The 27,770-nt window shown below is 32.7% G+C and overlaps 1 protein-coding gene across 1 annotated transcript in view; it reads right to left on the bottom strand.

The window, feature by feature from the left end:
- Nucleotides 1-239: 239 nt before the first annotated feature.
- Nucleotides 240-27,770, bottom strand: part of LOC108905934 — a 117,068-nt gene continuing 89,537 nt past the window's right edge. Inside the window, exon 5 of the mRNA XM_023454193.1 lies at nt 240-450. Within this exon, the coding sequence (XP_023309961.1) occupies nt 240-450 (211 nt within the window). The remainder of the gene's footprint in view (nt 451-27,770) is intronic.

Raw genomic sequence — 27,770 nt, 5'->3', positions numbered from 1 at the left:
TTGTATTTTTTTTGGAATACTGTATTGTATTAGACTTCAGTTAAAAAAACGATAATGGGAAAAAATTTACTTTATAGCCAAAATTCCATTCTACAATTTTTGTTTTAATTTAAATTAAAACGTACAATGTAAATTTATGCAACCTCACCAACCAACTAGTGAATACAAAATGGAAACAGTAATTCGATTTTTCTACATTTCCCCATAGAAAATTTTGATTTCAGATGGTTTTTCAGAATTTAATTAAACTTTCTAGCTAATACCAACTTATTTATATCATTAAAAGTAGTGAGCATTGCGGGACTAGGTTGTTGAGCAGTGAGCGAAGGACATCCACCATGTGCATGACATTCCTCGCCATCTTGGCCGTCTTTGGCTGCTTTCATGTAACGGAAAAACCGTAAGATATCAGGATTATCCGAGGAAGGTTTACGCAGTTCGTTCAGTTCCCTGTAAATAATAAATAATTTTAAGTATATGCTTGTGAAATAAATGAATCGTTTTTAGAAGAGATTATTTTAAAAGTCAAAGTTATCAACACTGATTAAGGAGAAGCGTTGAAGCTGTTGGAGAACTTTTGAATTGTCAATATTACAGAACATTAAAAACAAGGTAAAAAGTCAGCCACTTTGCGCATTATCCTAAGAAAAAAGTTTCCATAAACTTGGATCCGAAACGGGGTCCATGGTTGTCGCTGTCATGGAAGCAGTATGGGGTATCAAGCCCATGGAGTGAGCGACAACGTTGAGCCAGGTGACTCCGCAGTAGTGTGTGTACTGTCCTACCACCTGGACTTTCGAGGGGTCATGCGTTCGGGCCCATGATTGAAATTAAAATTCGATTTCGTGCTAATGAACATCGACAATATTTCTCAAGCCCATTCTCTATTAAAAATAATTTAGAAATGCAAAAAGAAAATAATATAAACAGACCACAAAAATTTAAACTTTTTCAGTTATTATTTTTTGTTAGTGGATTTTTTTGTTGCAAATGCAGTTTTTAAAGTGATTGATCATTAGAAAATTCTACGCTATATCCAAAAATTTCGAAACTTCTACGTCACCGAACTTTTCAGGATCACAAATGTTTTTCAAACCGTATTTGTAATAAAAAAGTTCCTATAATTCTCTTATGAAACAGTTTTAGAATTATTATCGATTTATTCAACTATGTGATAAGTTTATATGGTATAAAAAAGAAATAACTCGATAATAATTTTTTCGCATAGAAGAGATATTTATTCTTTGAAACACAATAATCAAATGGAATCTGTGTTTCCTATTGACGACGTCCTCGAGCCACCAGCTCAAGTTTTTGAGTAGATTATTTTTCAGGAATATTGACACCCTGTATCACAAAAATGAGGTATACTCGAACTCATGTTCCAAAGCTCACATATGGATGGTCTATGAATATGAAAATCCAGTCAGATTTCAAATCCATCAGTTCACACTAACACGTAATAGGCAAATATTTACATAAAGTTATATAGACATATTTAGTACTATTACGGTTAAAACTGGATAAAGTATGCGAAAAATAGATAAATACACAAGTCGATACCTAGTTTTCCCGTTTAACAACTGACAAACAAATAAATAGTACTGTTTAAACTGAAACGGATTGCTGATAAGAGATTTGTTTTTTTTATCAAACACATTTTTTTATTTGTTAAGCAGCTTTATTAATCGCAACTAATTTCATGACATTAATTTTGTTACACCTTCAGCTTATGTATTTAATAATATAAGGTATAAAGACATTAAAATTTGCCAAATTAATACAATATCACGTTAGCCACACAAAAAAAGTTGTCAGTTGATTGTGATCAGTGACGCCGAAAACACCCGCATACCAAATTTGGCGCGAATGTGTAATTTTTTGAAAATTTGGTCGGTCATCTTGAATCCGCCATCTGGAATTTCACAAAATTGACCTCGAATTCGTGATGAGCGACACTGAAAACCCCCTTATACCAAATTTGGCGCGAATGTGTTATTTTTTGAAAATTCGTAATATCTAACCTTAATTGACCCTTTTTTTTTGAGGTTAGAAAAAGACCATCAATTCTTACCGCGGATTCACATTCAGAGGGGTCTTAACCATACAAATAAATATAGAAAAAATTTTTTGTATTTTTCGTAGTACTTTTTCATGAATTTTTGCTATTTTTGACTTGTTTTTTCAGATTAGGAAATTCCTGAGATGTGATAGCTCAATTCTGACACCAGAATCATGATCAGGAGGCAAAAATACTACGGATAACCTATGTCGCATAAAAAGTACAGACAACTTTTTTTTGTGTGGCTGTGTAATAATAAATAACTAATTTTTATAACAGTTGCCAACATTTGGAAGTAAGTACATCATAGAATAAAGAATAGAATAGAAATTGTAGTAATAGTTTTGAAAATAATTTTATTCTATGATGTAGATACTTGTTGGCAATTGTTATAAAAATAAGTTAATAATAAGTTAATTATTAACATGCTGTTGAGTGGAATGAATCGTTTTATTTGGAACACATAACTGCAATTATTTATTGATAAAACAAGAATTGTTATAAATGACTAATACAGAAATACAATATATATCGAAAGTAGACGCGGCGTGTTTGAATGCTCGGAAAGAACTAACTAACTGGGTGGTCGGTCGGTCCTCGGTGCCCTCTGTACTTGCAGGTCAAGAAACTGTCCCTTCGGTTGTTTATTACTTTATTGCTCTTTGGGTTGCTGAATATATTACATCTAGTCCATGCAATATCGTTAATATTCAACAATATTATATCTTTTTTCAGCCTGAAGATGTGACAAAATTACGACTTAATTTGGGTTTTTGATAATTTCAAAAAAGTTTACTTGACCATACTAAGACCAAATTATTAATTCTGTTAATAGATATATTTTGTGTTACATTTATTTCGTTATAATCTATTTTGGGTTACGAATGTTATGAAACTGCTGTTATGCATAATGTTTTTTTTCATTTTCTATTTTATGTATTTATATTGTTCATCAATTCATTACTGTAACACACACGCATTTTTGACTCCAGTTTAAGAACCACATATTTTTTTTGTTAAAACGTGTGTTACTGCGAAGTGATGGGTTTGAACCGTGACCTTCCGTTCACACTGGACATACGACAGATAATTTATTCCAAACGGTAGTTAAATTGAATCGTATTGAGGATTTATCGGCTGAATCAGATTTAAAACTATGCACCACTATGCCATTTGTTATTTTTATCGATTCGACAAAATAACCGAATACTTACGTTTTCCGTGCGGTTTACATACGCAGACAAACTCAGTCTTGTATTTCTAAAACTAAAAGTTTTTAATTTAACCACTTATTCCTTAGGAAAATTTTTCTATTTGAAAATTATGTGATACGGTAATATTCTGCGTAAAGTTAATTCTTATAGGTAAGGGGCTTAGTGAAGTATTAATATTGCGAGGAAAATTTTTAGTTTTCAAAAACTCATGTTTTACGAAAGTTGTATTAGTTGCGTTCGTTATGTATATTAAAAATAGCCACCTTTGTTTTGACGGTACGTATCCACATGTAATAACTAGACATAGACGAATAGTCCTTCCCAAGCTCTTTGAAATGCGTGATAATCTCGCAGGATTAAAGCCAGAAGGACAAAAGTGTGCATTAAGACGAATTCTACGACTATCTCTCAGATTTTGCTGCGCGCAATTTATTTAAGAATTTGAAGATCTTATATGAAAGACTTATATCCTTGCAGTGATCTTTTGATGACTACAGATAATACCAGTTTATTGTTGGTAACGTGCACTTTATAAGATTTACATTTGAACATGTTTTTTGAACGCATTGTTATGTAGTATGTCACTAAATTGGGAAAAACAATTTTAAAAAATGGAAAAATGTAAAATATACCTATATTCCTTTAAAACAGTTACATGCATAGTTTTGAAAGGATAAACAGGTTTAGTATTTTACATATCAAACTCGTAAGAAAGAGCGTCCGTCTTGCTGAGGTAAGGCACGCACTGCAGTAATGTGGTATGGTGTGGTGAAGGAATGACATCTGGTATAGGAATGGTATGGAACGTGGTATGGCAGTGGAATGACGGCAAAGTGGTGTCAAAGAGATTTAATGCGTACCAAAATGGTAAGCAGTGCTATTGCAGTATTGATTATTATCAGCTTAAAAAATGTAGTCAAGAGGATGAGGAAGCTCTTTTATCTTGCTAACCTCAACAAGCAAAACCGACGCATTCATTGGGTTCATCCTCTCTGGCAGAAGAATACAAACTATAGCACTTATAACGTTTACAAAAATGGTTTAATTCTTGACGGAAACGAAAATAAGTTTAGTGCTAATAGTTTAATAAACTTTTTATCGAATGAAAAAATAACGTTTCGCAGTGATAACTTTTACACGTTTATCAAAATTAAACTATGATTATAACAGTATTTGTTCATTAAATTAATACAATCTCCTATTAACGTTTTTATTAATTGACAGTAATATTTACATCAAAAAAAGGAACAATAATAGCGGAACGTAGTAACGGTCAAGTGACACAGATGGCATAAAAATGCAAATTTGATTTATTCACTTAACACGCTCCTCTCAAATTTTGCGTTTTGACAAATTTTTAATCCCATTGCTTGTACATGACGATAATGTGCAAGTCCTGGTAGAGATTTGGTGAGAATATCAGCAGGCATTATCTCCGTTGGTACATATCTCAACGTTAGTTCATCATTTTTCACCAATTGACGTACAAAATGGGATCTCGTGGCAATATGTTTGGTGCGTGAATGACAAGTAGCATTTTCTGCAATATACTTCGCTCCTCGATTGTCAGTTCCAAGATTTATTTTTGATAAAGTCAAATTCCAACATTAAATTTCGCAAATATAAANTTCACCAATTGACGTACAAAATGGGATCTCGTGGCAATATGTTTGGTGCGTGAATGACAAGTAGCATTTTCTGCAATATACTTCGCTCCTCGATTGTCAGTTCCAAGATTTATTTTTGATAAAGTCAAATTCCAACATTAAATTTCGCAAATATAAAGCTTCACGAGATGTTTCTGACAAGGCTACATATTCGGCTTCAGTAGACGAAATTGCAACTGACTGCTGTTTCTTCGAACGCCATGATATTGGCATTCAATTTCACCATTTTCTTGATTAATTTCAATTCCTAAACAATGTCGCGCTAAACCTAGATCCTTCACTTCAAATTCCTTCGCAAGACCAGTTTTAATGTCATTTAGCTTCTGCTTATTCTTTGATATATATACTATATCATCAACATAGACGACTAAAATTGTATATTGATCTTCACTCATATTGTAATAAATACAAGTATCACTTGCAGCCGAAGTGAGTCCAAACCTCTGCAAGACTTCACTTAATCTCTTGTGCCATTGGCGACCAGCTTGTCGTAAACCATACAATGCTTTTTTCAGCTTACAAACCTTATTTTCTTGTGTTAATTCGGAGCATTTCTTGAGCTTCTTTACCTAATTTACTATGTTTTACCATCCTTTCTAATTATTTCTTGTAATGCCCCTTGAATGTATTCTGGAGATTCCATAAATTCTCTTCTTCTAAATTTCCGTTTAAATAAGCTGCAACAATATCTAATTGAAATACTGGCAATTTTTCACGTGCAGCTAATGTCATCAAAAGTCTAACAGAGTCTAATCTTGCTACAGGTGCAAATGTGTCAGTGAAATCTATTCCTGTGTAAACCCACGAGCTACAACTCGAGTTTTTCTTCGTTCAATCGTTCCATCAGGTTTTAGTTTATTTCAAAGAACAATTCTGCATGTGACAACAGTTCGGTTTTTAGGACGTTCGACTATTTCCCATGTGTTATTTTTAATCAAACCCCGAATTTCTTCAGTGATGGCTTTCATCCATTCAGCTGCTTCGTCTCCAGTCATTGCTTCCTTCATCGTTATATTCACAAGATTTGCTTCTTCAATTATGTCGCCTTCATTTTCTATGGCATCAACGAATATTTCATCATCACTAGGATCTCCTTGCGTTTCAGTATCGTCGTAATTCTCATATTCCTCTTGATCTTCGTTTACATTTGCTGTTTGTTCAGTATTATAAATTTTTCGCGGTCTTCCTCGTGTACCTAATCTCTCCAAGCGTAGTCTTCCTGGCCTCCGATGCAAAATTGGCTCTAACTGTTGATCTAGTTTATATTCTTGTCCATTTATTTGCTCATCTTCCATTTTTTCAATTTCTTCCTGAACACTAATTGGTATATGGACACATTCTATCTTAACTTCATCACTGTCAAGAGTTTTATTTTCTTTTTCTTCATTTAAAAATTGATTTTCCAGGATTCGTACGTCTCTAGCAATAACAACTTTTTTCTCGATTGGAATCCATATTCGGTAACCTTTCGATTCTTCAGAATAACCTACCAGAACGCCTTCTTGTGATCGTGGATCAAACTTTGACTTTCCTAACCTTTTTTCTAAAACAAACGTCTTTGCGCCAAACACTTTCCAGTTGCTCAAATCCGGTATTTCTTTGTTACAAGCTTCAAATGGAGAATGACTATCCAAACTAGATGTTGGGCATCGGTTTCCCAAATAATTTGAAGTAGCCACTGCTTCGGCCCAAAATCCATGACTCAATCCAGAATGTATCAAAAGGCACCGTGCCATTTCAATTAATGTTCTGTTCTTTCGTTCTGCTACTCCGTTTTGTTGTGGTGTATGAGGAACAGTTAGACGTTGACAAATACCATTTTTCTTCAGAAACTCATCAAACTCTTTATTACAATATTCTTTTCCATTATCTGACATTAAACATTTTATTTTACAGCCAGTTTGTGTTTCAACAGGCGCTTTATATTCCTTAAAAGCTTAAAAACGTCACTTTTCACTTACTATATTTGGACAATGGACTGCTTTATGCCCACTTTGATGGCATATAAAACAATTGTACTTGAATGGTTTGTTTAAATTACTGTTGTATCTACGTGGACCTCCTTGATATCCACTTCTTTGATATCCACCTCCTTGATGTCCACTTCCTTGATGTCCACTTCCTTGATATCCACGTCCTTGATGTCCACTTCTTTGATGTTCACTTCCTTGGTATCCACTTCCTTGATATCCTCCTCCTTGATGTGACTTGAAATTTCTCCAATTTTGTCTAACCAACATAGCTTCAGAATCATCCGTATCTCGTTGATTTCTAGCATCATATTTTTCAATAACTTTTTCTCGAAGTGTATCCGGCTTGGGTAATTCATTTTGAGATTCCATTGCACATCTGAACATTTCAAAACTTGGTGGCAATGCGTTGAGAAGTAATGTTGATTGTAAGTCGTTGTGCATCTCGACGCCCATAGCTGACAGCTTGGCTATTATATCAAAAAACTCCATCATCTGTGTATGAAGATCATCATTTTCAGTTATCTTGTAAGAAGTTACACGTTTTAATAAACTTGCCCTTTTTACGGGTCCCGTGGAAGCGTATTATGATTTTAACTTATCCCAGATTTGTTTTGAAGTCTTCAAGCCTTTCACCATTCATAATAAACTCGGATCTATTGCAATTATTAGATCTGATTTTGCTTTAGCATCTTCATTTTCCCACTTTTCAATATTTTGAACTGACGTTGACGTTTCATCACCTTCCACTGGTTCGGGCTTTGGTTTTTTTCATTCACATACACCCATGTTCCATTTTTAACAATTACAGCTTCGATTTGCATTAGCCAAGTATCATAATTCTCCTTTGTGAGAGGTTTAATTATACTTGATGACAAAGACATTATTTGACTTTTACTGTTTCATTTACTTTTCACTTTTCACTTCTCATTTAACTTTCAAGGCGGTCTGGGCCCATAACCTGATAACTTTTACACGTTTATCAGAATTAAGCTTTGATTATAACAATATTTGTTCATTAAATTAATACAATCTCCTATTAACGTTTTTATTAATTGGCAGTAATATTTACATCAAAAAAAGGAACAATAATAGCGTAACGTAGTAACGGTCAAGTGACACAGATGGCATAAAATTGCAAATTTGATTTTTTCACTTAACACGCGGAAATTGTACCTTTAATTTTTTCATAGAAACGAAGATATTCACAACAAATTATGAGACTATAAACACGTAATTGCTTTAGTTTCATGCAAATATTTACAAATAGAAAGCTTGGGAGTTGAGCTGAATTAGGACTTCAGTTGCTATCCACCCGTCGCAGTGAGCAGTCCAGTCCGTCACCAGCCCCAGCAGTAGATATATCGCCGTTTGGAGTAAGAAAATTCTTAAAAGTCCAGTCTAGGAAGATTGCGCAGCTGCCAACCAGCAAGAGCTATATTTGCTCGATAAATGTTTTTACAGTATGTCGGAGTTTTTAAATTTTTAAATTGAAGTTTTTTTATTTTTTTTATATTAGATTAGGTGTATGACGAATCTTATACATGTATACTGTCTTAATGGAAAATAAATCATTATATTATAAACAAGGACTCTGGTATAGTAAGTTGAACTGAAATTTCAGTTCCTGAGGGTCATAGACTGTCGCTTCTCCTATTCTCTTTATGTTGAAACATATATCGCAACTAATCACGCTTTCTTTTCAGCCCTGCCAGCTTCACGTTAGTCCTGAGGAATCCTGCTAATATTGTTGTATTTCTTTTTTTATGTAGAGATAGTATCCAAGTAGTTTGTAATGTAGCTTTGCTTCTATCCGTTATATAGAATAACCCTTAATAATCGTAAATATTTATTAACACATTTTATTCCTGTGTGTCTAACTCTTTCTAGACCCTCTGGACATACCGTGTCTTCACTGTAGCTGCACTGTAAACAGAATGCCACTCAGGAGTCATAGTGACCGGCGTACTTTCCGCCGACAAACGAACGAAGTGAGAAAACGTCCAATAAATATCAATAATTTCTATAGCTTGAATAACTTAATAATTTTTGAGGAGGTCGATTGGCTATTTTGCATGAAACCTAAATTAGACTTTAAATTTACAAGGAAAGAATCAAAGTACATTAATTTCGTTCTAAATAAATACCGAAAAAGGACGATTCAACTTCATTCCACTTACGGTGGGTGTTTCTAAATATTAATACTCGTATTTACTTAAAAAATGTGTAGGTAGAACAAATTTAATAACATATTGTCTGTATTTACACATTATCCAGGACAAACAGTACCTACATTGAAAACCTTGGCAGACTTTATGTGAATAGCGCGGGTGAACAAACTAATCAACAAGAAAAATAAATTACTCTTTTCATCGCAGATGTAAGAGAAATTGCGTTCTTTAATAATAGAAATAATTGGCATTACTAACTGGAGAAGTCTTGCATTTACAAGCAGCAATTGCTCGTGCTTGTAAATGATTTGTTTTTGGGATTTATACGCACGGTGGTTTTTAAAACATGTCAGACTGTATTCATTTGATATTCGATTGCAATATAGGTACAATATTTCTTTTGAAGGTTAGCACTATCCAACACATGAATTTTTGATTTGTGGCGTTATCTGTGAGTTAGTCCCGAGAATTAGATGTCATCTAGTTTAATCTCTTTAATAGGAAAAATAAAAACAACTGTAGCATACGCATGTAGCAGCATATTTTACTAGGCTGATACAAATTTATTATTTTACTTATTTTAGATAGATGCAGAAAAATGTAAAATATATTGTACATAATAGTTTTATACCACTAGTTTCTAACTACAAGTGACATCTGCCAAAGCTAAACCAGCGATTTGATATTCCATTTTGCGAAAGATAATCACTCCATTTTATTTTAACCCTAAGTTTACAGTGCATTTTGCATGTTCAATTAAATTGATTTATTTTGTATTCATTTCACTGAAATTTGTTTACAAGTCGCATCTCGCATCGCAGATTTTTATATTGGATATGGAAATAAGCGAAAATTAAGATTTTATAGAACAAAATTGCTGGATATACTGTTGCGATAAAGTACAAAGAATTATTGATTACTTGTCAATTACAGCGAATGAGGGTTGATATTTCAGATACGATGGAAACTTTATTGAATAATGCTTTATATTTTATTTACGCTGTTACATTTCTTCATAAGAACCCCCTGCAAAAAGCTTTTCAACTTGTTACCGTTCTCCAAAAATTGAAAATGTCTTCGTCGAATATATTTCCACTACAGACGGATAGCAGTTCTCACTATTACACTTACTATTGACATAGGAAGGAAATATGGAAAGAGTAACGGAACCGTCTCCTAATATCAGACAGTATAAGATCAAATATGTACTCTCCCTCGAAATATGTTCAAAAGATATCACGTATACCCATGCCGCGCCGCCGCCGCGCGGTATAAGGTTGCTCCTTGAAAGCTTCTTTTAAAAATAATATCTTAGTGGTCTAAATGAATGAAAAAGTATTTGTATATCGTTACTGGGTTATACAAGGTGTTACAAAAAATAGGTCATGTATTAACCACAAATTGTGTGGGTGAATATAACAATATTTCTTTGCAACTTTTAATTTATGCGCCCTTTTTCAAAATACAGAGCGTTAGTTAAAATCAAATTAAATATCAATATAGTATGTTTTTCTGAATGATTTGATAATGTAAATATATCAGGTATGTGTTTTTCTATTGCTTATTTAAACATTTCATTTTTATATTTTATTTTCGATAATTATTTTTTTACTAACTATGTAATGAGTGGTGTATTCCAATACTAGGTGGGCATGTAGCACCTAGAGTAATTGTTTCCCGCAGTATCAGCAGTTAGCAGTCTTGTCTGTAAGGTTGGATATATTTTGCATACTTAGATTTCTGGTGTCGAAGAACATTGTTCATTTCACTTAATAAGATTTAAAAAAATATATTTTTTGAATTTTGTTAAATTACCTTACATTTGAAAAAGCAAAAAAAATTATAGCTAATTTAAAACATCGATTTGAATCATTTTAACTATATTTCAAAATATATTAAAAACGCCAAGCCGTAAGAGTAACATAAATAAAAAAATTCATAGTCCTTCGTATAATATCAAAGGATGTTGCGATATACCGAAAGTCAAATACGAAATCAAAATTTTGCAAGGATAAAAAAGAAAAATTGGGAAACTAATATTTGGTCTGAAAACAATACCTGTAATCCATAGACAAACACCGGAAAATGTTTGAAGGCGGACAGTCAATCCTACAACCCCTTTTCCTCTATTTCTTTAATCAAAGTGATACAATAATCTGAATATGGTGCACAACGCACACTGTGACCATGGAGTACATTGCTCTTGCATCTCATCTTCAGAAAGACTGACTTCAGCAAGGCGTTTGATAGGCTTGATCACTCAATTTTACTCCAGAAGCTTGATATGTTTGGCGTAACACAGGCCTTATTGAGTTTCTTCAAATCTTATTTAGACAACAGAAAACAGTATATAGTTTATTTATAATGGGTATAAATCGGTTGAGTATATGGCTACATCAGCAGTTCCTCGAGGTTCNGATGCAAGAAATAATAGGACAAAATCCTCGATTTTTGACAAATCCTCTTCTCTGCTAACTTTGCAACCGATCAGTCACAAATAAAAAGGCTATTATAACTAGCAGTCTCGCCCCTTTTAGTTTTTTTTAGTATGCTACTATGTTCATGAGTGGGCAAACGTAGCAGAGTAACATAAATAAGAAAATTCATAGTCCTTCGTATAATATCAAAGGATGTTGCGATATACCGAAAGTCAAATACGAAATCAAAATTTTGCAAGGATAAAAAAGAAAAATTGGGAAACTATTGTTTGGTCTGAAAACAATACCTGTAATCCATAGACAAACACCGGAAAATGTTTGAAGGCGGACAGTCAATCCTACAACCCCTTTTCCTCTATTTCTTTAATCAAAGTGATACAATAATCTGAATATGGTGCACAACGCACACTGTGACCATGGAGTACATTGCTCTTGCATCTCATCTTCAGAAAGACTGACTTCAGCAAGGCGTTTGATAGGCTTGATCACTCAATTTTACTCCAGAAGCTTGATATGTTTGGCGTAACACAGGCCTTATTGAGTTTCTTCAAATCTTATTTAGACAACAGAAAACAGTATATAGTTTATTTATAATGGGTATAAATCGGTTGAGTATATGGCTACATCAGCAGTTCCTCGAGGTTCGATTCTTGGACCTTTAATATTCATTATGTTCATTAACGATTTAGTTATAGTCTGTTTGGAAATGAAAGAGAGTAATAAAACCCCGAGATAAGAACCGGCCATGGGCGTGGTAATATTTCGTTTCAGGTAATTATCGGGTAACACTAATGCTAACAAAAATGGCAGGGATGGGAAAATCGACTATCTACAGACTTTTAAAGGAAACAAAAAATGAACAAGATACTGCAAATCCCCCAAAATCATCTACAGGGAGGTCAAAAGTCGTTATAGATGATTTCTTCAAAAATGTCATTCGCAGAGAAGTACACTCATTTTATTTTAAAAAAGAAATACCAACGCTAAACAAAATTTTAAGTGAACTTTCAGTCGTCTTACGAGAGTTGAATTTTTGCTGGGAAAAGCAGAACAGGAAGTCGGTTCTTATCGATAAAGATGAAATTATTTGTTGGCGAAGAAGAACTTAAGATCAATTAGAAAATTCCGTGACGAAGGGAGGAATATTTATTATCTAGACGAAACTTGGGTCAACAAGGGATATACTGTAACAAAAGTATGGCAAGATAAAAATGTAAAAAGTTTTCGACAAGCATTTTTGGATGGACTTTCAACAGGGTTCAAGGCATCTTCAGGTAAAGGGCGAAGATTAATAGTGACACATATAGGTAGTGCCAGTGGTTTTGTAGATGGCGGTATACTTTTATTTGAATCTAAAAATACAGGTGACTATCACGAAGACATGAACGCAGATGTTTTCGAAGAGTATTTTACACAGATGTTGGATCTTATTCCTCCGGGGTCTGTAATTGTCATGGATAATGCCAGTTACCATTCACGGCAGACCGAGCGGACGCCTACGACTGCTTGGAGGAAAGCCGATATAATTCAATGGTTATCCGGAAAAAACATTTCTTTTGAAACAAATATGGTGAAAAAGGAACTTTTGACACTTGTCAATCTTAATAAAGATCAGAAAAAATATGTTATCGATGAAATGGCAACAAATCGCCAAATAACGGTACTACGGTTACCACCTTATCACTGTGAACTTAACCCAATCGAATTAGTCTGGGCGCAGGTAAAAGGAGATGTAGCGCGAAATAATACGACGTTTAAATTAAGTGACGTGAAAATTTTGTTAAAAAATTCCTTGGAACGAGTAACTGCAGATAACTGGCAAAGATGTATACATCATGTACAAAAAGAAGAGGAGAAAATGTGGGAACTCGATAATTTAATTGACGTTACTGTGGAACTATCGTTATCAATCTAGGAGACGAAGATAATTCATCAGAATATTCAGAGGATGAATTTTAATATACCTACTTTTTTATTTTCTTTATTGTACATTTATACAACACTACATTTACTCACCATAATTTGAATTTTCAAAATACATATATTTTTGTGTGGAATATAAGTCTATTGATAATAATATTGAATAATTTTATTTGAATTACTAAAAACCCTCTTAACCCGGTTATGATGCTTAAAGTAGCCTCATGTTTTGAAATGCTGTTTTATATTGTTTACTTATAAGAGAAATGGACCGAGAAATTGAAGCGGTATAGACAAAGACGGATTGTCGGGGATTTTAGCTACCTGCTACAATTTACTACAGTCCGATCGCACAAAGTTTTGTTAAAAGTATACCGAAAATGCATAATATAAAAATATTGAATATAATTACCAGTACTACATTTATTTACGATTTGCATACATAATGAGCTTTTATTACTCTCTTTCATTTCTAAACAGACTATAACAACTTACATGTAAATTTTCCTCTTTATGCCGGTGAGGTGAAAATATTCAGCTCAGTTTGCAACATTAATGACTGCGTTGATATTAATGAAGGCTTTTTTAATATTCTGCGACTCTTGACTTTAAAGGTTCTTTCATTTAATATTTTTACTTGATTATCTTTTTTTGCACATTATTTTCTTCTAAATAATTGTCGATCAAGAATTTGCGAAAATTTCTGTCAACAGTTGTCATTGTGCAAGCTTTTAATATAAAACGTGTACAACATATAGAAATTAAAATGGTAAAGTACAGAAACAATGAAAAGTGCGATATGCACTTCGATTATGGCCTTGCTAATGGCGTTCTCCCGGATCATATGATGTTTAGTGGTTTACATCACCGTTTTAAAGAAATCAGGAGCTTCAAAAAACTTTCCGCTGAAAATGGACATCCTGAAACAGTTGCTTATCTAATGCAAGAACATGTGTTTAACGAAATTGAAGATACAACAGCTAGGTACACTAGGAAGGTTGCTCAAACATTAAATATGAAGGATATTTAAAAATTATTTTTTATGCTTCTGTTATATTCAGTACATACAAGTACTTTTACTCGATGATTTTACACGTAGAGAGGTTTTATGTCGATGGATGCAAGAAATAATAGGACAAAATCCTCGATTTTTGACAAATCCTCTTCACCGATGAGGCTAACTTCTTTAGGGATCCATATTGAGATTTCATAACAATTAATTATGAAAATCCACATGCTATTTCAGAAAGACGTCATGAATACCAATTCTTCCTTAATATCTGCGTGGGACATGTAGAAGACTTTATGACTGACCATTTCTTTCTTTCGGGCAGATTCACTGTTAAAATTTATCGTATATTTCTTGAAGGGGATATGCCAGTCTCGCTTGAAGAAGTCCCTATTTTGTTAAGACAATAAAAGTTGATTATGAATGACGGTGCTCCATCCGGTTTCACTTTGAAGAATTTGTAGGAATTATAGAATCACTTTATTGCGTCCTGTGGAATAATTCTATAGATATTTTTCAACTTGTTCCCTTGTCAGTATTTTTTAAATAAATTGTAAAAATGTTTTATTTTTTACTAAATGAAAAGGAACAATCTTTTTCACGATCCCTTTTTATTCACTAAATACATCTACCACAATAAATCTTTAGTTCATTACTAGTTAGATTCTCATTAAAATCCTAATTCACCAATCAGATTTGTAATAATTGTATCCTGCAAGGCTTAGTTAAGTAGTTAGTAGTAAAAATATTTCTGTTGAATTTTAATAAAGTGCTCGCTTGTAGTTCGAGTGCAGCTGTGAATGATAACACCCTATGGACTTGGGACAGGGAGGCTAGGCGAGTCTACAGCAAGAAGCGAGAGACGAGGTGAAAGGTTCGTTCAAGTCAAACGCTAGTTATAGATTCTGAGAAAAAGTGATTTGTAGATTTCGAATAAAATCGTAACCTACAATATAGAGAACTCTAAAAGTATATCTTGTGAGCTTAAACATGATACAGTTTGTTGTCAAACGCGTGTAGTAGTAGTAGTAGTAGTAGAACCCCTTACTTTTTGACAAGGAATCGCTCCTTAAAATTGTTCGCTATATTAAATAAGGTTCTCGTTACGCTCTGTTGCTACGTTCCATCTTCCTGTCCCTCGAACTAATGTTTTGAGCAAGTCTCCGTTATTTCAGTGTTCTAACTACAATTTAATAAGTAGCCAGCTTGATATATTTAACACAACCATTGCCGGTATTAAAAAAGTGTTTTTAGGTTAGTTCTTGTCTGTGTGTTATTTTATTTGCTGTGATTTAGTGTATTTTCATTGTTACCTCATCCTGTAATTAGTGTAAACTGTTGGATGTTGTAATTTTTAAAATAAAAATAAAATAAAATAAAATAAAATAAATACTGTGTATAAAACCGTTATAAATAATCACAATGATACTGAACTTTGTACACGGTGTCCTCAAGGCATGATAATCGAGGTTACAAATTTTTGAGTGGGACACTCTGTATTTTACGTTACATTTACATAGTACGTTTTTTTCAGAACTGTAATGACATAATGTCATAATAATGATGTATAGAGAAATTGGTTGCTTTCTAAGCAATACTTTACATTGATATACTAATTATCGGTGATATCAATCGCATTTTTGGAATAAATATTTAAGCTGTTCATTTGAATTCTGAAAATTAAATAAAAGAATAATATATATACATTTTTGAATTAGTTTGTATAAATGAAAAAGCAAAAACAATGAATTTAATTAACATGTAAATGCTACTTCGGCATTTCTGATAAAGTTTAAGGTCAAAAAGTATTATTTGGCATGTGTATTATGTAACAATTTTCTCAAGGGTAAGGGTTTACATTTACAAGTGAATAGTTTATAACTTCTAATAATGATAAACGTTTCTAATAGTTCTCGTAATTAGACCCAATTTGATTATGTTTAACTCTGTTATTACCTGCTTTATTGATCTTGAAACGGACCTTGCTCAAAGCTTTTATTCAATAAGACCCTTGCATTAAATTAATAAACTTGGTGCCGATGTCGCTTTGCGTACTGTGTCATCGCGATAGTTATACGGATGGTTTAACGGCGTTTGGGATAGGGAATTAGTAGATTCATGGGAACATACCACCAATAAACTGTTTACGTTATTACAATTGTATAGTACAGCCAGTATATATTAATTTTTGTTTAGATCTAATGAAAAAAAGACAGTATAAACATAAATGAATTACCTAATTTGTAGTAACATTTTAGCACAACTCGACATTTTGTTAATACCGGGTGTTTCAAACTTCACGCACCATTTGAATTTTGCGCCATTTATGTGGTAAAGTATTGCCAACGAAAAAAAGAGACAGCGTGACAACTGATAGTTTAGGGTTGTAAAAAATGGGGCGCTACATGAAAGAACAACACATTTTCATGGTACACAAGGAGATTAGATCGATTAGTGATCTTAAAGATTCTAGCCGCCCATTCGTTGAATGGACTATGGAACAACAAAACAAACAAAAGTGGATATCGATTTTTCGAACAAAATCATCTTCAGCGATGAGGCTCATATTCATCTTGATGGCTTCGTTAATCGACAAAATTGTTGCATTTGGGGTTCAGAAAATCCACACGTGTTTGGTGCGGATTTTGGCTGGAAGCGTCAAAAATGTGGCTGGTTAGGTAGTAACAGTAAATAGTGTTCGCTATCGCGACATGATAATAAGGGTTTTTTGCCTAAATTGTAAGATAATGGATGTAGACGACATGTGGTTTCAACAAGACTGTGACACCTACCATACAGCAACAGAAACAATTTAATTACTGAGTTATTTCTTGGTGTTGTAATTTACTGTTTTGGCGATGAGAATTGGCCGCCCAGATCATGCGATTTAACGCTGATGGACTGTTTTCGTTGGGGTTCTGAAGTCTAAGTATTATGCCAACAAGCCCACGATCACCCACGTCTTGATGGAGGAATTTGAGCGCAGTTTCAACGAAATTTAGCCGCATTTATACAAAAAGGTCATGGAAAATTTCGACAAAAGTGTGCATATGTGCCAGCAAAGCCGTATTACTTCTTGCGTAAATTTTGGGACACCTTTTATAAGGCTGTAGATACAGGGTCGGAAAGTCCCCATGGTTCATCGGCCGTTACGTGAGAGCGATAAAGAAACTCATAGAAATCCGTGCGATAGAGAAAGATGACTATAATGAAGACGTCTAATAGTCACCGCCCATTTCGCTCTTCCACAAATAAGATCAACTTCTTATTCCCTAATTTATCTTCTGTGTGTCAATGTACTTCCTTATAAATTAATAAAAAAAGATCATGCTATAATATCACTTTTTATGATATTTACTTTTAATTTAGATAATAATATATAATAATATCTCTACTCCTCATTCTAACCACGAGAAATAGCCTAGAAGTCGGAGACTTGTGCGGGAGAGGAGGCGGCATATTATTATTAAGCAGGCCGCATTTGCGCCTAGGAACGACTTATGCTGGTAGGCCCTAATCACCATTCAGTGAAGGGATGAGGAAAACCTGGAAAACCTCATTAATTAGGGGGGTGGTCAAATGCCAACCGGTGTTAATCTCTCACATTGACCCAAATCAACATTTTTCCACCCTACCATACCTGCACAGAAGGTGCCAATCCTCCGTACAAGCATAGCTAATCTACGGTCTACCGGCCGCGGGAATCGAATCCGGCCAGAATAGCACACATCGATTTAAGTAGCCTTAAACCATGCGGCTATCAACCGCAATGAATTGAATGGTTTTCTACAACTGGCCTGAAAATTAATATGAACACATTATCAGCATCTGCATTATCTGCATCTGAAAATCGTTAATTGCAAGTGAAAACTGAAAAAATTAAATATATACGTTGCAGTAAAACGTACTTTGTACTAAGATATATCCTAACTACGCTAATGAAATCGAAAGAAAATTAAATTTTTCATTTATCTGTCAGAAACTTCAAGTTCGATTTAAAAGGATCAAATTATCCATGTAAAACTTGGAACTTTTAACTTAAATTATTAATTATATATTATTGTATTACCTATAGAGATTATAGTTTTCATGCTTGAAGGGATGGTATAATAAAAATCGCATTAAGTTATCATGTTGAATTTCGGATATATGTATTTTTGTGGATCAATTTTTCTTTCAACATTAAATAACAATAAAATGATAGACTCAATATCTGTTTATGAAAGCAAATCTTAAATTCAATGCGGAATTAAAAAAACTTTTTTATATTGTTTTTCATATGAATTCGTCAAAACCAGTAGTTTTCCTTGTCTTTTGACTTTGCATAATTCTCAGTTAGTATAAATTTAGTAAGTGTTTATAGTTTGTACAAAACTGGATACCATGATCATATTACCACATTTAGGAAATACTCATAAACTTTAGTTAGGCACTATTATATGATTTTAACATTCCCGAAAAGTAGTAGCAGTTATACCTACGTCGAATTCGGATATTTTTAATTTTGAAAGGAAATTTGTATTTGATTCAAAAAATAACAAAACTTGAAGTAGGTTGAAACCATAAAAATTTCAAGTTTTTGAGTTAAATACGCGATTAAAAACTGGTTTTGTATCTTCTACAAGAATCAAACATATTTTAATGACAAAGCAACTGAGTTTGATATTATTATGGAATTTTATACGTATGGCTAGTAATTATTTGTCATAAAAATTATGTGTGTTGGAGAGTGAACCAAATGTGAAACCATTGATATACCTATTCATTTTGTTTTGTTCAAATCAATGATCATTAAATTTGAATGTTTTGATGTTGCCGACCAGTTGACGTTCACTTCAAAAGTCTACAGAGGGAGGCACACTGAAAGAAACTGTTTCTCTAGAATAATGTGTATAGCGCACATTAAAACAATTATAACCAATATACAACTTCTATTAAAAAAAATCACTCACCTTCATACTCATTATTCAATGAGTTTAACTGGAAGGTGCTTAATACACCTTACGCATCTATGAAATAAAAGTTATAATGAATCACTTATACATTATTATGTGTTATAGGCTTTATGTTCCAAACGTATAGTAGAGAGATTTATTGTATAAAGACCAGTATCCGAATTTGTATATAACAATTGTATTAACAGAATTATTCGTTTTCATAATGACTATGCTTCCGTTTTTAAAGTGAAAAACGCGTCATATAATGGTTAAGTGATCGTCATCTCTCGGTTCATAATCGGTTATAATCGTAAAATTTCCGACAGTCCGCTGTGCATCGACTATTACACTTCTAGTTTGATAATAATAAACAGTATAGGCACACGGTTTGTGGGATTCATGATCCTACTGCGTTGTGTGAAGTGGAAAATTATGTAAGTGTCTAACTGTTTTATGGTTTGTAATTGTTTTGTTTTTTCAAATGTAAATCTTGTCAAAATTTAAAAAAATATTATCTTGTGTGTCCTATTGAAACTATTGATGTTAAGCTTTACATAAGATGGAGGAACAGAAGACTAGCGGCGGCAAAAAAGAGCATGGGTAAAGTCACTCAACTAAAGGAAATATAATTAGAAGAAAATAAGCTCAAGCTTTCAGGGGATGCTTCATTCTTAAGGTGGAAGAATTATAGTGTAAATTCTAATGCAATACAAGAAAATACACCCGTATTTAGCATCGTTACTAAGAAAATAAAGTGGATAGTTTTGGGAGCGAATTGTCAACATTTCTAATACTTAAATGTTTGTTACATGTTTACATTAGAATCTCAGCTTGTAATACAGTTCTATAATAAAATTTTTGAAAACTCAATGTCATAATGTTTTTTAATCATACAGAGTATACAACAGTTGTTGTTATTATAAAACTTATAATTAGTACTAGATGTTCTAATAACGATATGGAACACTAATGACAGTTATTGATATCATTTCGTAAAGGGTATAAAAAGCGTTGTATACTAGTTATACAATAATTTAATAGAGTATACGGTTTATAGTCACTATACAACTGTGTTAGCAATGCGCATTTTATATCCAATATTCACCTGTTTATCTGTCACATATAGTATATAATGTTGTTATAATGGCATATAGAATTCTAATAAAGAATAAAGTGTATTTCTTTCAGTGCAGTTAGGGCTGTTCTGCTGAGAAATAACTCATCAAACTTACCAAATAATGTTGTTTAATTATTTGGTAAACCATTTCATACATAAGTACACTCGACGCAAGATAAAGGTTTCCAATCTGAATCGTATTTTGTTTGAAATTTGACGGTTTAACCGCTTGTCTATATGGGGCGTTCCTATTAAACTCGTGTGGCAATATTTTACCGTCACATCAGACATTTTACGAGTTTTGTACAAAAATGATTTCCTGGTAGATTGGCATTTTTAAAATCGGACTAATCGGCAAATTCTTATAGCAGACCCCGTATGCATTTTTTATTATCTTGTTTCTATTAAAAGAGTTGCATTTACATTACAATAGAAAAATCGATTCATCCTAGTTAATAAATCTTGTGAAACGTCTAGGTACTACCTAGTTACGAATAGTTAAATCGAATGGATTTAAAAAAATTAAAAATTTTATATTTTTTTTAATTTTGAAAACCCTGCAGCTCGGAAACAGCGGCCTTAAGAGTCTACGTGTGTGTAACAAAATTTACTTAATTTTAGCCATAGAATGGGCCCCTGATTTTTTTTTGTACGCCATTAATGAACATTGTATAGGTGCCCGCAATGAAATCAGTTGAAGTTTCTTGTAAAAGTTGTAAAGCATACAATTCTACATAAAAATGGCCTCTTGACTTTTTCTTGTACTATTAAAATTAACTGAGTTAGGGAGGCTGGAAGTTACGGGAAGATTTCAGAAATTTAAAAAAATCATAAGCAGAAAAATGAATGAATTTTGTAATTTTTTTTCAATCTGCTCTAAAAAATGTAACTTTTCTTTTCAGAGAAATAGATATAATTTTTAATTTTTAATAAGTTATAACAATTTCAAACTTTTAATCGTTAATTTTAATGTAACAAATCTAAAACAATTTTTTTTTCTATACTATATTCGATTGATTATTTAAAATAATGAAAAGTTGCCTTCGAATTTTTTTTTACGTTTGTTTTTTAGACAGATACTAATTTATTTACCTTTTTATATTTTGAATTTTATTTAGCTCCAACGACACTGCCAGGACAAAGATAAAAAATCACGTTCGCTTTGTCGCACTCATGGTACCGAAGTTGTGAACAACTCGCATGCTTTTGACAAAGATAGATTATTTCATTCGCTATTGTCAATGCGCGTGCATCAGTAAACATGTGTTTCTTTAAATTATTGTATGCTCAATATCCATTGTTAATCTCAAAAAGGTAAATACATATAATAAGGACTAATATTTTTTCTTTTAGCCTAAAACGGATTTAAACAGTTCACCCCCAAAAATAATATTTCCGTGATAACTCGGGTTCTAATAAATATTTTGGAATGAAACAAAATGGAAATTACTTCTTATAAAAAAAAACATTTATGGACTTATGTAATGCGTCAGCTGAATGAACAGTATGACGATATTCCACCAAATAGAGATACGCTCTGGGAACGTATACAAAATATTTGGAACGCTATAGACGTGAATTATATCCGACGCCTTGTTACATCTATGCCAAACAGATACAAGCCGTTATTGATTCGGATGGTGGTGGGACATATTATTAGACTGTTTTGTTTTTTCATTGTTTATAAAATGATGTCAGAATAAGTAAATAAGTTCATAACATTATGGGCCCGGAAATGCTTCCTTTCTGATATATATATAAAATTAAAAAAAAACCTGTTTTTCTAAATATTTCGAAAACGATTTAAGATATTACATTGACCTTTGGTGTATAGTACAGTAGCAATGTAATATCTTAAATCGTTTTCGAGATATTAAAAAAAAACGGATTTTAAATTTCTTTCAACATCTATCTCAGAAAGGAAACATTTCCGGACCCATAATGTCATGAACTTATTTACTAATTTTCACTTCCAGAACACGTCCTTAAAATATTTCCCTTTCCTCTCGAAACTGTATAAGTTATAATAAAACTGTAGTTTACAATATTTTTTTTATTTTGTTGCCTTTGTTGCCACCTACCTACTTTCTGCAGAATATGACACAAATTCTTATTTTAAAATATTAATTTTCTCAGGGACAAAAAAAATAATGTGGCAAAACCTGTGTACTCTTCTCTTTTTATAATGCATATACTTCAGGCCTGCAATTTTTTGTTATATGTCGTTACACACGTGCCTACACAAAAAAAAATATGACACGCACCTAATTATTGATGCCTCCCAAAATTCCTATTAATAGTCCATCGGCTCGCGCCTTTAAACGTAGTATGCCTTTTAGGTTGGAAGCCTTTATCTTATGTCGAGTGTACATACACCTTTCGTAGCATCTATCTATCTAGTATACCCTGAATAATATATACATCTAACTAACAATTTTGTTACGAATTGTACTTAAATGACTTCAAAACTTTATTTCGTTTATCACCTAAAATAATTTGTCTATTTTAATAACACTGCTATCAATTTTTGTTTAATGAATTTGAAAATTATATGCATTGGCATGATCAAATCAATATTTATTACATATAAACATGCTTTTGGAATATGCCAACTGACAAATTTATTTTAAATACTCGTATGTATTTCATTTAATACATAAACGAACATGAAAATTAAATTCAAATGGATATGTAGGTACCTAGGCATGTTTTGTAATACATAATGAAGTATAACATTTTTCGAGTATATAATTGTTTTATGGGCTGTGCGATATTAAAATTATGGAATGTAGGTGTAGTTAATTATCAACCAGTTACGTATTTTTTTATGTTCTACAGATAACAGTGTCAATCAATAATTACAAAATGTAGGTAAAATACGCTTATTTCATGTATCCGGTCTATAATTAAAACTACAGATTTATTCTAAAAATAAATGCATTACACAATTAATAAAATAAAAGTATACATCATTCTTATACATATGTGTATACTCCTGTATTACTACTTTTCCATGATTTAAAGAAATATGCTTATTTAACTTTCTACTGTGATAACGTGTGTTGTTCATGACAATCACATCATTTCGGGGAATATTGGAAATTAACTTAGGTACTTAAGCACCAATCTTCAAATTTTGGATTCAGCATGAAATATTATTATTATTACTATTTTTTTTCTTCACCTTACTAGATATCAAACCATGTCTCGTCTAAATGTATAACGGGTCATGAGTTATTTGGATTCCATAGCAACTTGTCTTTTAAAATTTAAAGCCGATGTATTAAATACACTTCCATAGCGTTGCCCTAATACAAATTTCCGTCCTGCTTCAAGTTTACTTATTTAGTACCTACTTTTAACTAAACTGGTATATTTTAGTTGCGTCGGATATAATTTCTAATTGTCCATCCAGCGATATACATATATGTTATAATTTTGTCATTCTATAGAGAAAATATTTTAACGTATATATCAGAAAATTTCGAATAGGTAGTAAGTATATAACAAAATTTTATCATAAATATTTGATGATGGTGGTTCTATCTTACAGGTAACAAATGTATTTTAAAACACACACTTTCAAAATTTATGAAATGCTACTATATTACATAAAAAAATATGACTTCCTAAACAATGTGGTTTATAAAATACCAAAAGCATTGCATGTTACATATCGCTTTAAGAAGTTTAAAGTACGATGGTTTTCTTAGCCTTAGTTAGGACATGCCCTTGTTGTTCTAGGGCTGGGCTCTGTAGAGGCGATCCCCTATCTCTAGACCCGCCCTGGTGTTCATTTCGGTTCTTATTGTTGATCCTAAAGCTGCTGTCGACAGAACCGTTCTTCACTGCTGGCACCTTTAGTGGTGATTCTGCAAAAGCTTCGCCCTGACTGGGCTCAGTCGGGACTTAGAAGAAAACCATCGTATTATTTAAAATAAATGGTTGGCAATTACCGATAAATTTGTAATGTAATCCGAGACCATTTTCTGCAGAAAAGTATATGATACCACTTGTTTCTCAACAAGTCATTACGTCTCATCCAAATATCTTAATGGCGAAGAAAAACATTGCAGTAAAAGAGAAGTATGGATCATCTTTTACATGCTAAATAGTGAAAAAAATAAAGGTGTTCTAACCTTGATGAAACTTGTGTAACTACAACTATTGAAGAAAATAGTGATGGTGATTAAGATCCGATTCTAAATAATACTTATATTTTGTAGTTATATCTATACGTATGATTGTTTCTGTCAAATTGCGCTTCATTATATGGATATTTTATATGGAGTTAATTTTTTTAACTATGTTCCATCAATTCTTCTGTATTTTTTTTTATATATAATAGCTAAGTAATAAATGTACTTTTTTGGTAGGTGTCACTTTGGTTGGTATAAAACATTGGAAATGAGATGCAACTTTATAATTTAAGTCGATATAATCTAATACTAGTAATACCTACTAAAAGAAGGTTACATTGTCAAATAATTTGTGCAGTCAGTTGATTTTGTATTTGTATTGTATTCATTATTCACTTAATTATTAAATATTAACCATCGTCCATCGACCCATCAGTGTTAAAAAGTGAAAGATTCCAGACAAAAGTGTAATTTTCCAGTGTAATTTTTATAAAGAAGTAAAAAATAAGAATAGCGTGCCGATTACATTAAAAACGAGATTCTTATTTCTTACTTTGCTTAATTTTTTAGTTTGTGCACGAACTAGTTTTACAGTGAACCGAGAAAACAAAGAATTTACTATTTCTGAACGTGTCGATATGTTATTAGTGTATGGTGCAGCCGGAGAAAATGCGCTCGCGGCGACTAGGTTGTACAGGGAACGATGGCCACAACGTTACCTCCCATGTGCAAATACAATCCTACAGTGCGTTCAGCGTCTGTGTGATACGGGAAGTGTTATTCCTCGAGGAAAAGGACGAGGTCAGCGAGTGAACCTTAATGTTGAAGATGCAGTGTTGAAAAATCTTGACGAAGACCCCACAATTAGTACTCGACGACTCGCACAGCAAGTAGGAACCTCATCTCGTACCGTACATTACATCTTAAGGCGTCAGCTGTTGCACCCCTACCATCTGCAACCATTTCAACAGATTTTACCCCAGGATTGTGATCAACGAATGCGTTTTTGTAGATGGTTTCTACGGCAATGTGCCAATCAAGTAGACTGGGTTCGTCGGTGCCATGCCCGTATCCGTGCTAATGGGGACCAATTTCAACATTTTCTCTAGAAATGATAAGTTTTATTTCATTTTGTTCCATATTTTAATGGGGTTTGCTTAGTGTAGTGCATGCTGTTGGCAACTACAGATGCTTACGGATGTGGTTTTGTTTGCGAACTCTTGCAGTAACAACAATGCATTTAAGATAGTAATTACTATTAATTATTATAATAAGAAAATATCAGTATTTTTTAATATCTGTTTTTCTTAGTTTGTACGTAGTTTCAACTACGATTTGTTTACGCGGCTGGTCTACAGCACGTAACTCATCGTACAGCACAGAGAAAATATTTTGATCCATAGTTGAACTTTAATTTACGAAAAAAAAAACGCAAAAATAGAACTTTTTCGTATAAGACTTTTCTATTACAAATATCGTTAGGAAGTTGTAGTTTAGTTTTTATAGACTATACACGCCACACAAAAATGAACATAAACTGACGGTAAGAATATTCCGTGATAAAAAGGTGTGGATCGTGTTGGTGAATCAGACTATGGTTCGTGCCGCAAAAAAAAGTCAGCGTTAATTTTTTATAAGCAAAAAACAGGTGAAAAAACAGATTTTAATAATTTTTAATATAGAACTTTTGGATTTAAAACAATGTAATTTCTACAAGATATCGGTGTTAAAAAGCCCTTTAATTTGAATGGTCGCACGTCAAAATCGAATAAATAGTTATTGAGTTATTGCAAAAAAACCACTAAAATAAGCCATTTGTTAATTATTTAATAGCTTTAACAATTTGCAAAATATCAATTTCTACCATTGTGTAAACTAAGCGTTTCGAAGGGATAAAATTACGGTTCAAATTTGGAAGAAAAATATTGAAAACTTTTTATGTAATAGCAATTGTTATTAAAAATGGGACTTTTTTTAAAAAAATTTCTATCGATTGGGGGTGTCGCGCAGCATTCAGCAAGGGCTCGTTCTTTTCGTGAAGTGTTCTAGTTTCATGCAGACCCGTTTACCTGATCATTTTTTCAATTTAAATTGTTTAAATATCGCTCCAAACTAATTGCTATAAATGGCTTAATTAATAAATGGAATAGCTCCCGTTGTAAACGCGATCGTTATTGTTTGGCAATATTTTCTTAAAGCTTGAATTTTTTGACGAATTTACAAAAAAAAAAAAACTTGCTAAGTGCCCTGGGAGCAGAGATAGGATTTAAAAAAAAAATCTCACGCCTTTAATTATTAACTTTTTGTGGTGCCGTTTTCAGCAATGTTTAAAGGGAGAATTGAAGTTTCTTAAAAAAAATCGTGATGGTACTAGCATTAAAACAACATCCCTGAATCCAAACGCGAGATGAAATTGCGGCTATGGCCGGAGCTCGCGGCTCGGTGGTGGGGGGATCTTCAAATCCAAACCAAGTGAAATTTTTTCCATTTTCTCCGCAACTACTGCTTAGAATTTCATCTTTTTTTTTTTTAATTTGGGTAGTTCGTCGAATTATTAACTTTTACCTTCACGATTTAAAGCAAATACCATTATTTACTACTGCAATTTATACGCTTTCCATTATCGGTGGGTATTTTGCAACATTTTCAAACGTTCTCTTTAATTTTTAAAAGTAGCCACTATTACTGCATAATCGACTTATATTTGCCATGATTATTATTTTACAATAATTTAATTTTGATCCAAATTAATTATTTACTACTGCTAATAGATAAAAAAATAATGGTTGTACTTAAATGGGGGTAAATTTTTTATTTATTTTTTTTTAAATCCTATCTCTGCTCCCAGGGCACTTAGCAAGTTCATTTTTTATTGTAAATACGTCAAAATATTCAAGCTTTAAGAAAATATTGCCAAACAATAACGATCGCGTTTACAACGGGAGCTATTCCATTTATTAATTAAGCCATTTATAGCAATTAGTTTGGAGCGATATTTAAACAATTTAAATTGAAAAAATGATCAGGTAAACGGGTCTGCATGAAACTAGAACACTTCACGAAAAGAACGAGCCCTTGCTGAATGCTGCGCGACACCCCCAATCGATAGAAATTATTTTTAAAAAA

Source organism: Anoplophora glabripennis, unplaced genomic scaffold, assembly GCF_000390285.2.
Source record: "Anoplophora glabripennis isolate ALB-LARVAE unplaced genomic scaffold, Agla_2.0 scaffold216, whole genome shotgun sequence".
Classification (NCBI taxonomy): Eukaryota; Metazoa; Arthropoda; class Insecta; order Coleoptera; family Cerambycidae; genus Anoplophora; species Anoplophora glabripennis.
The sequence above is the reverse complement of the archived record's forward strand: the minus strand, read 5'-3'. Positions and strand labels throughout refer to the sequence as shown.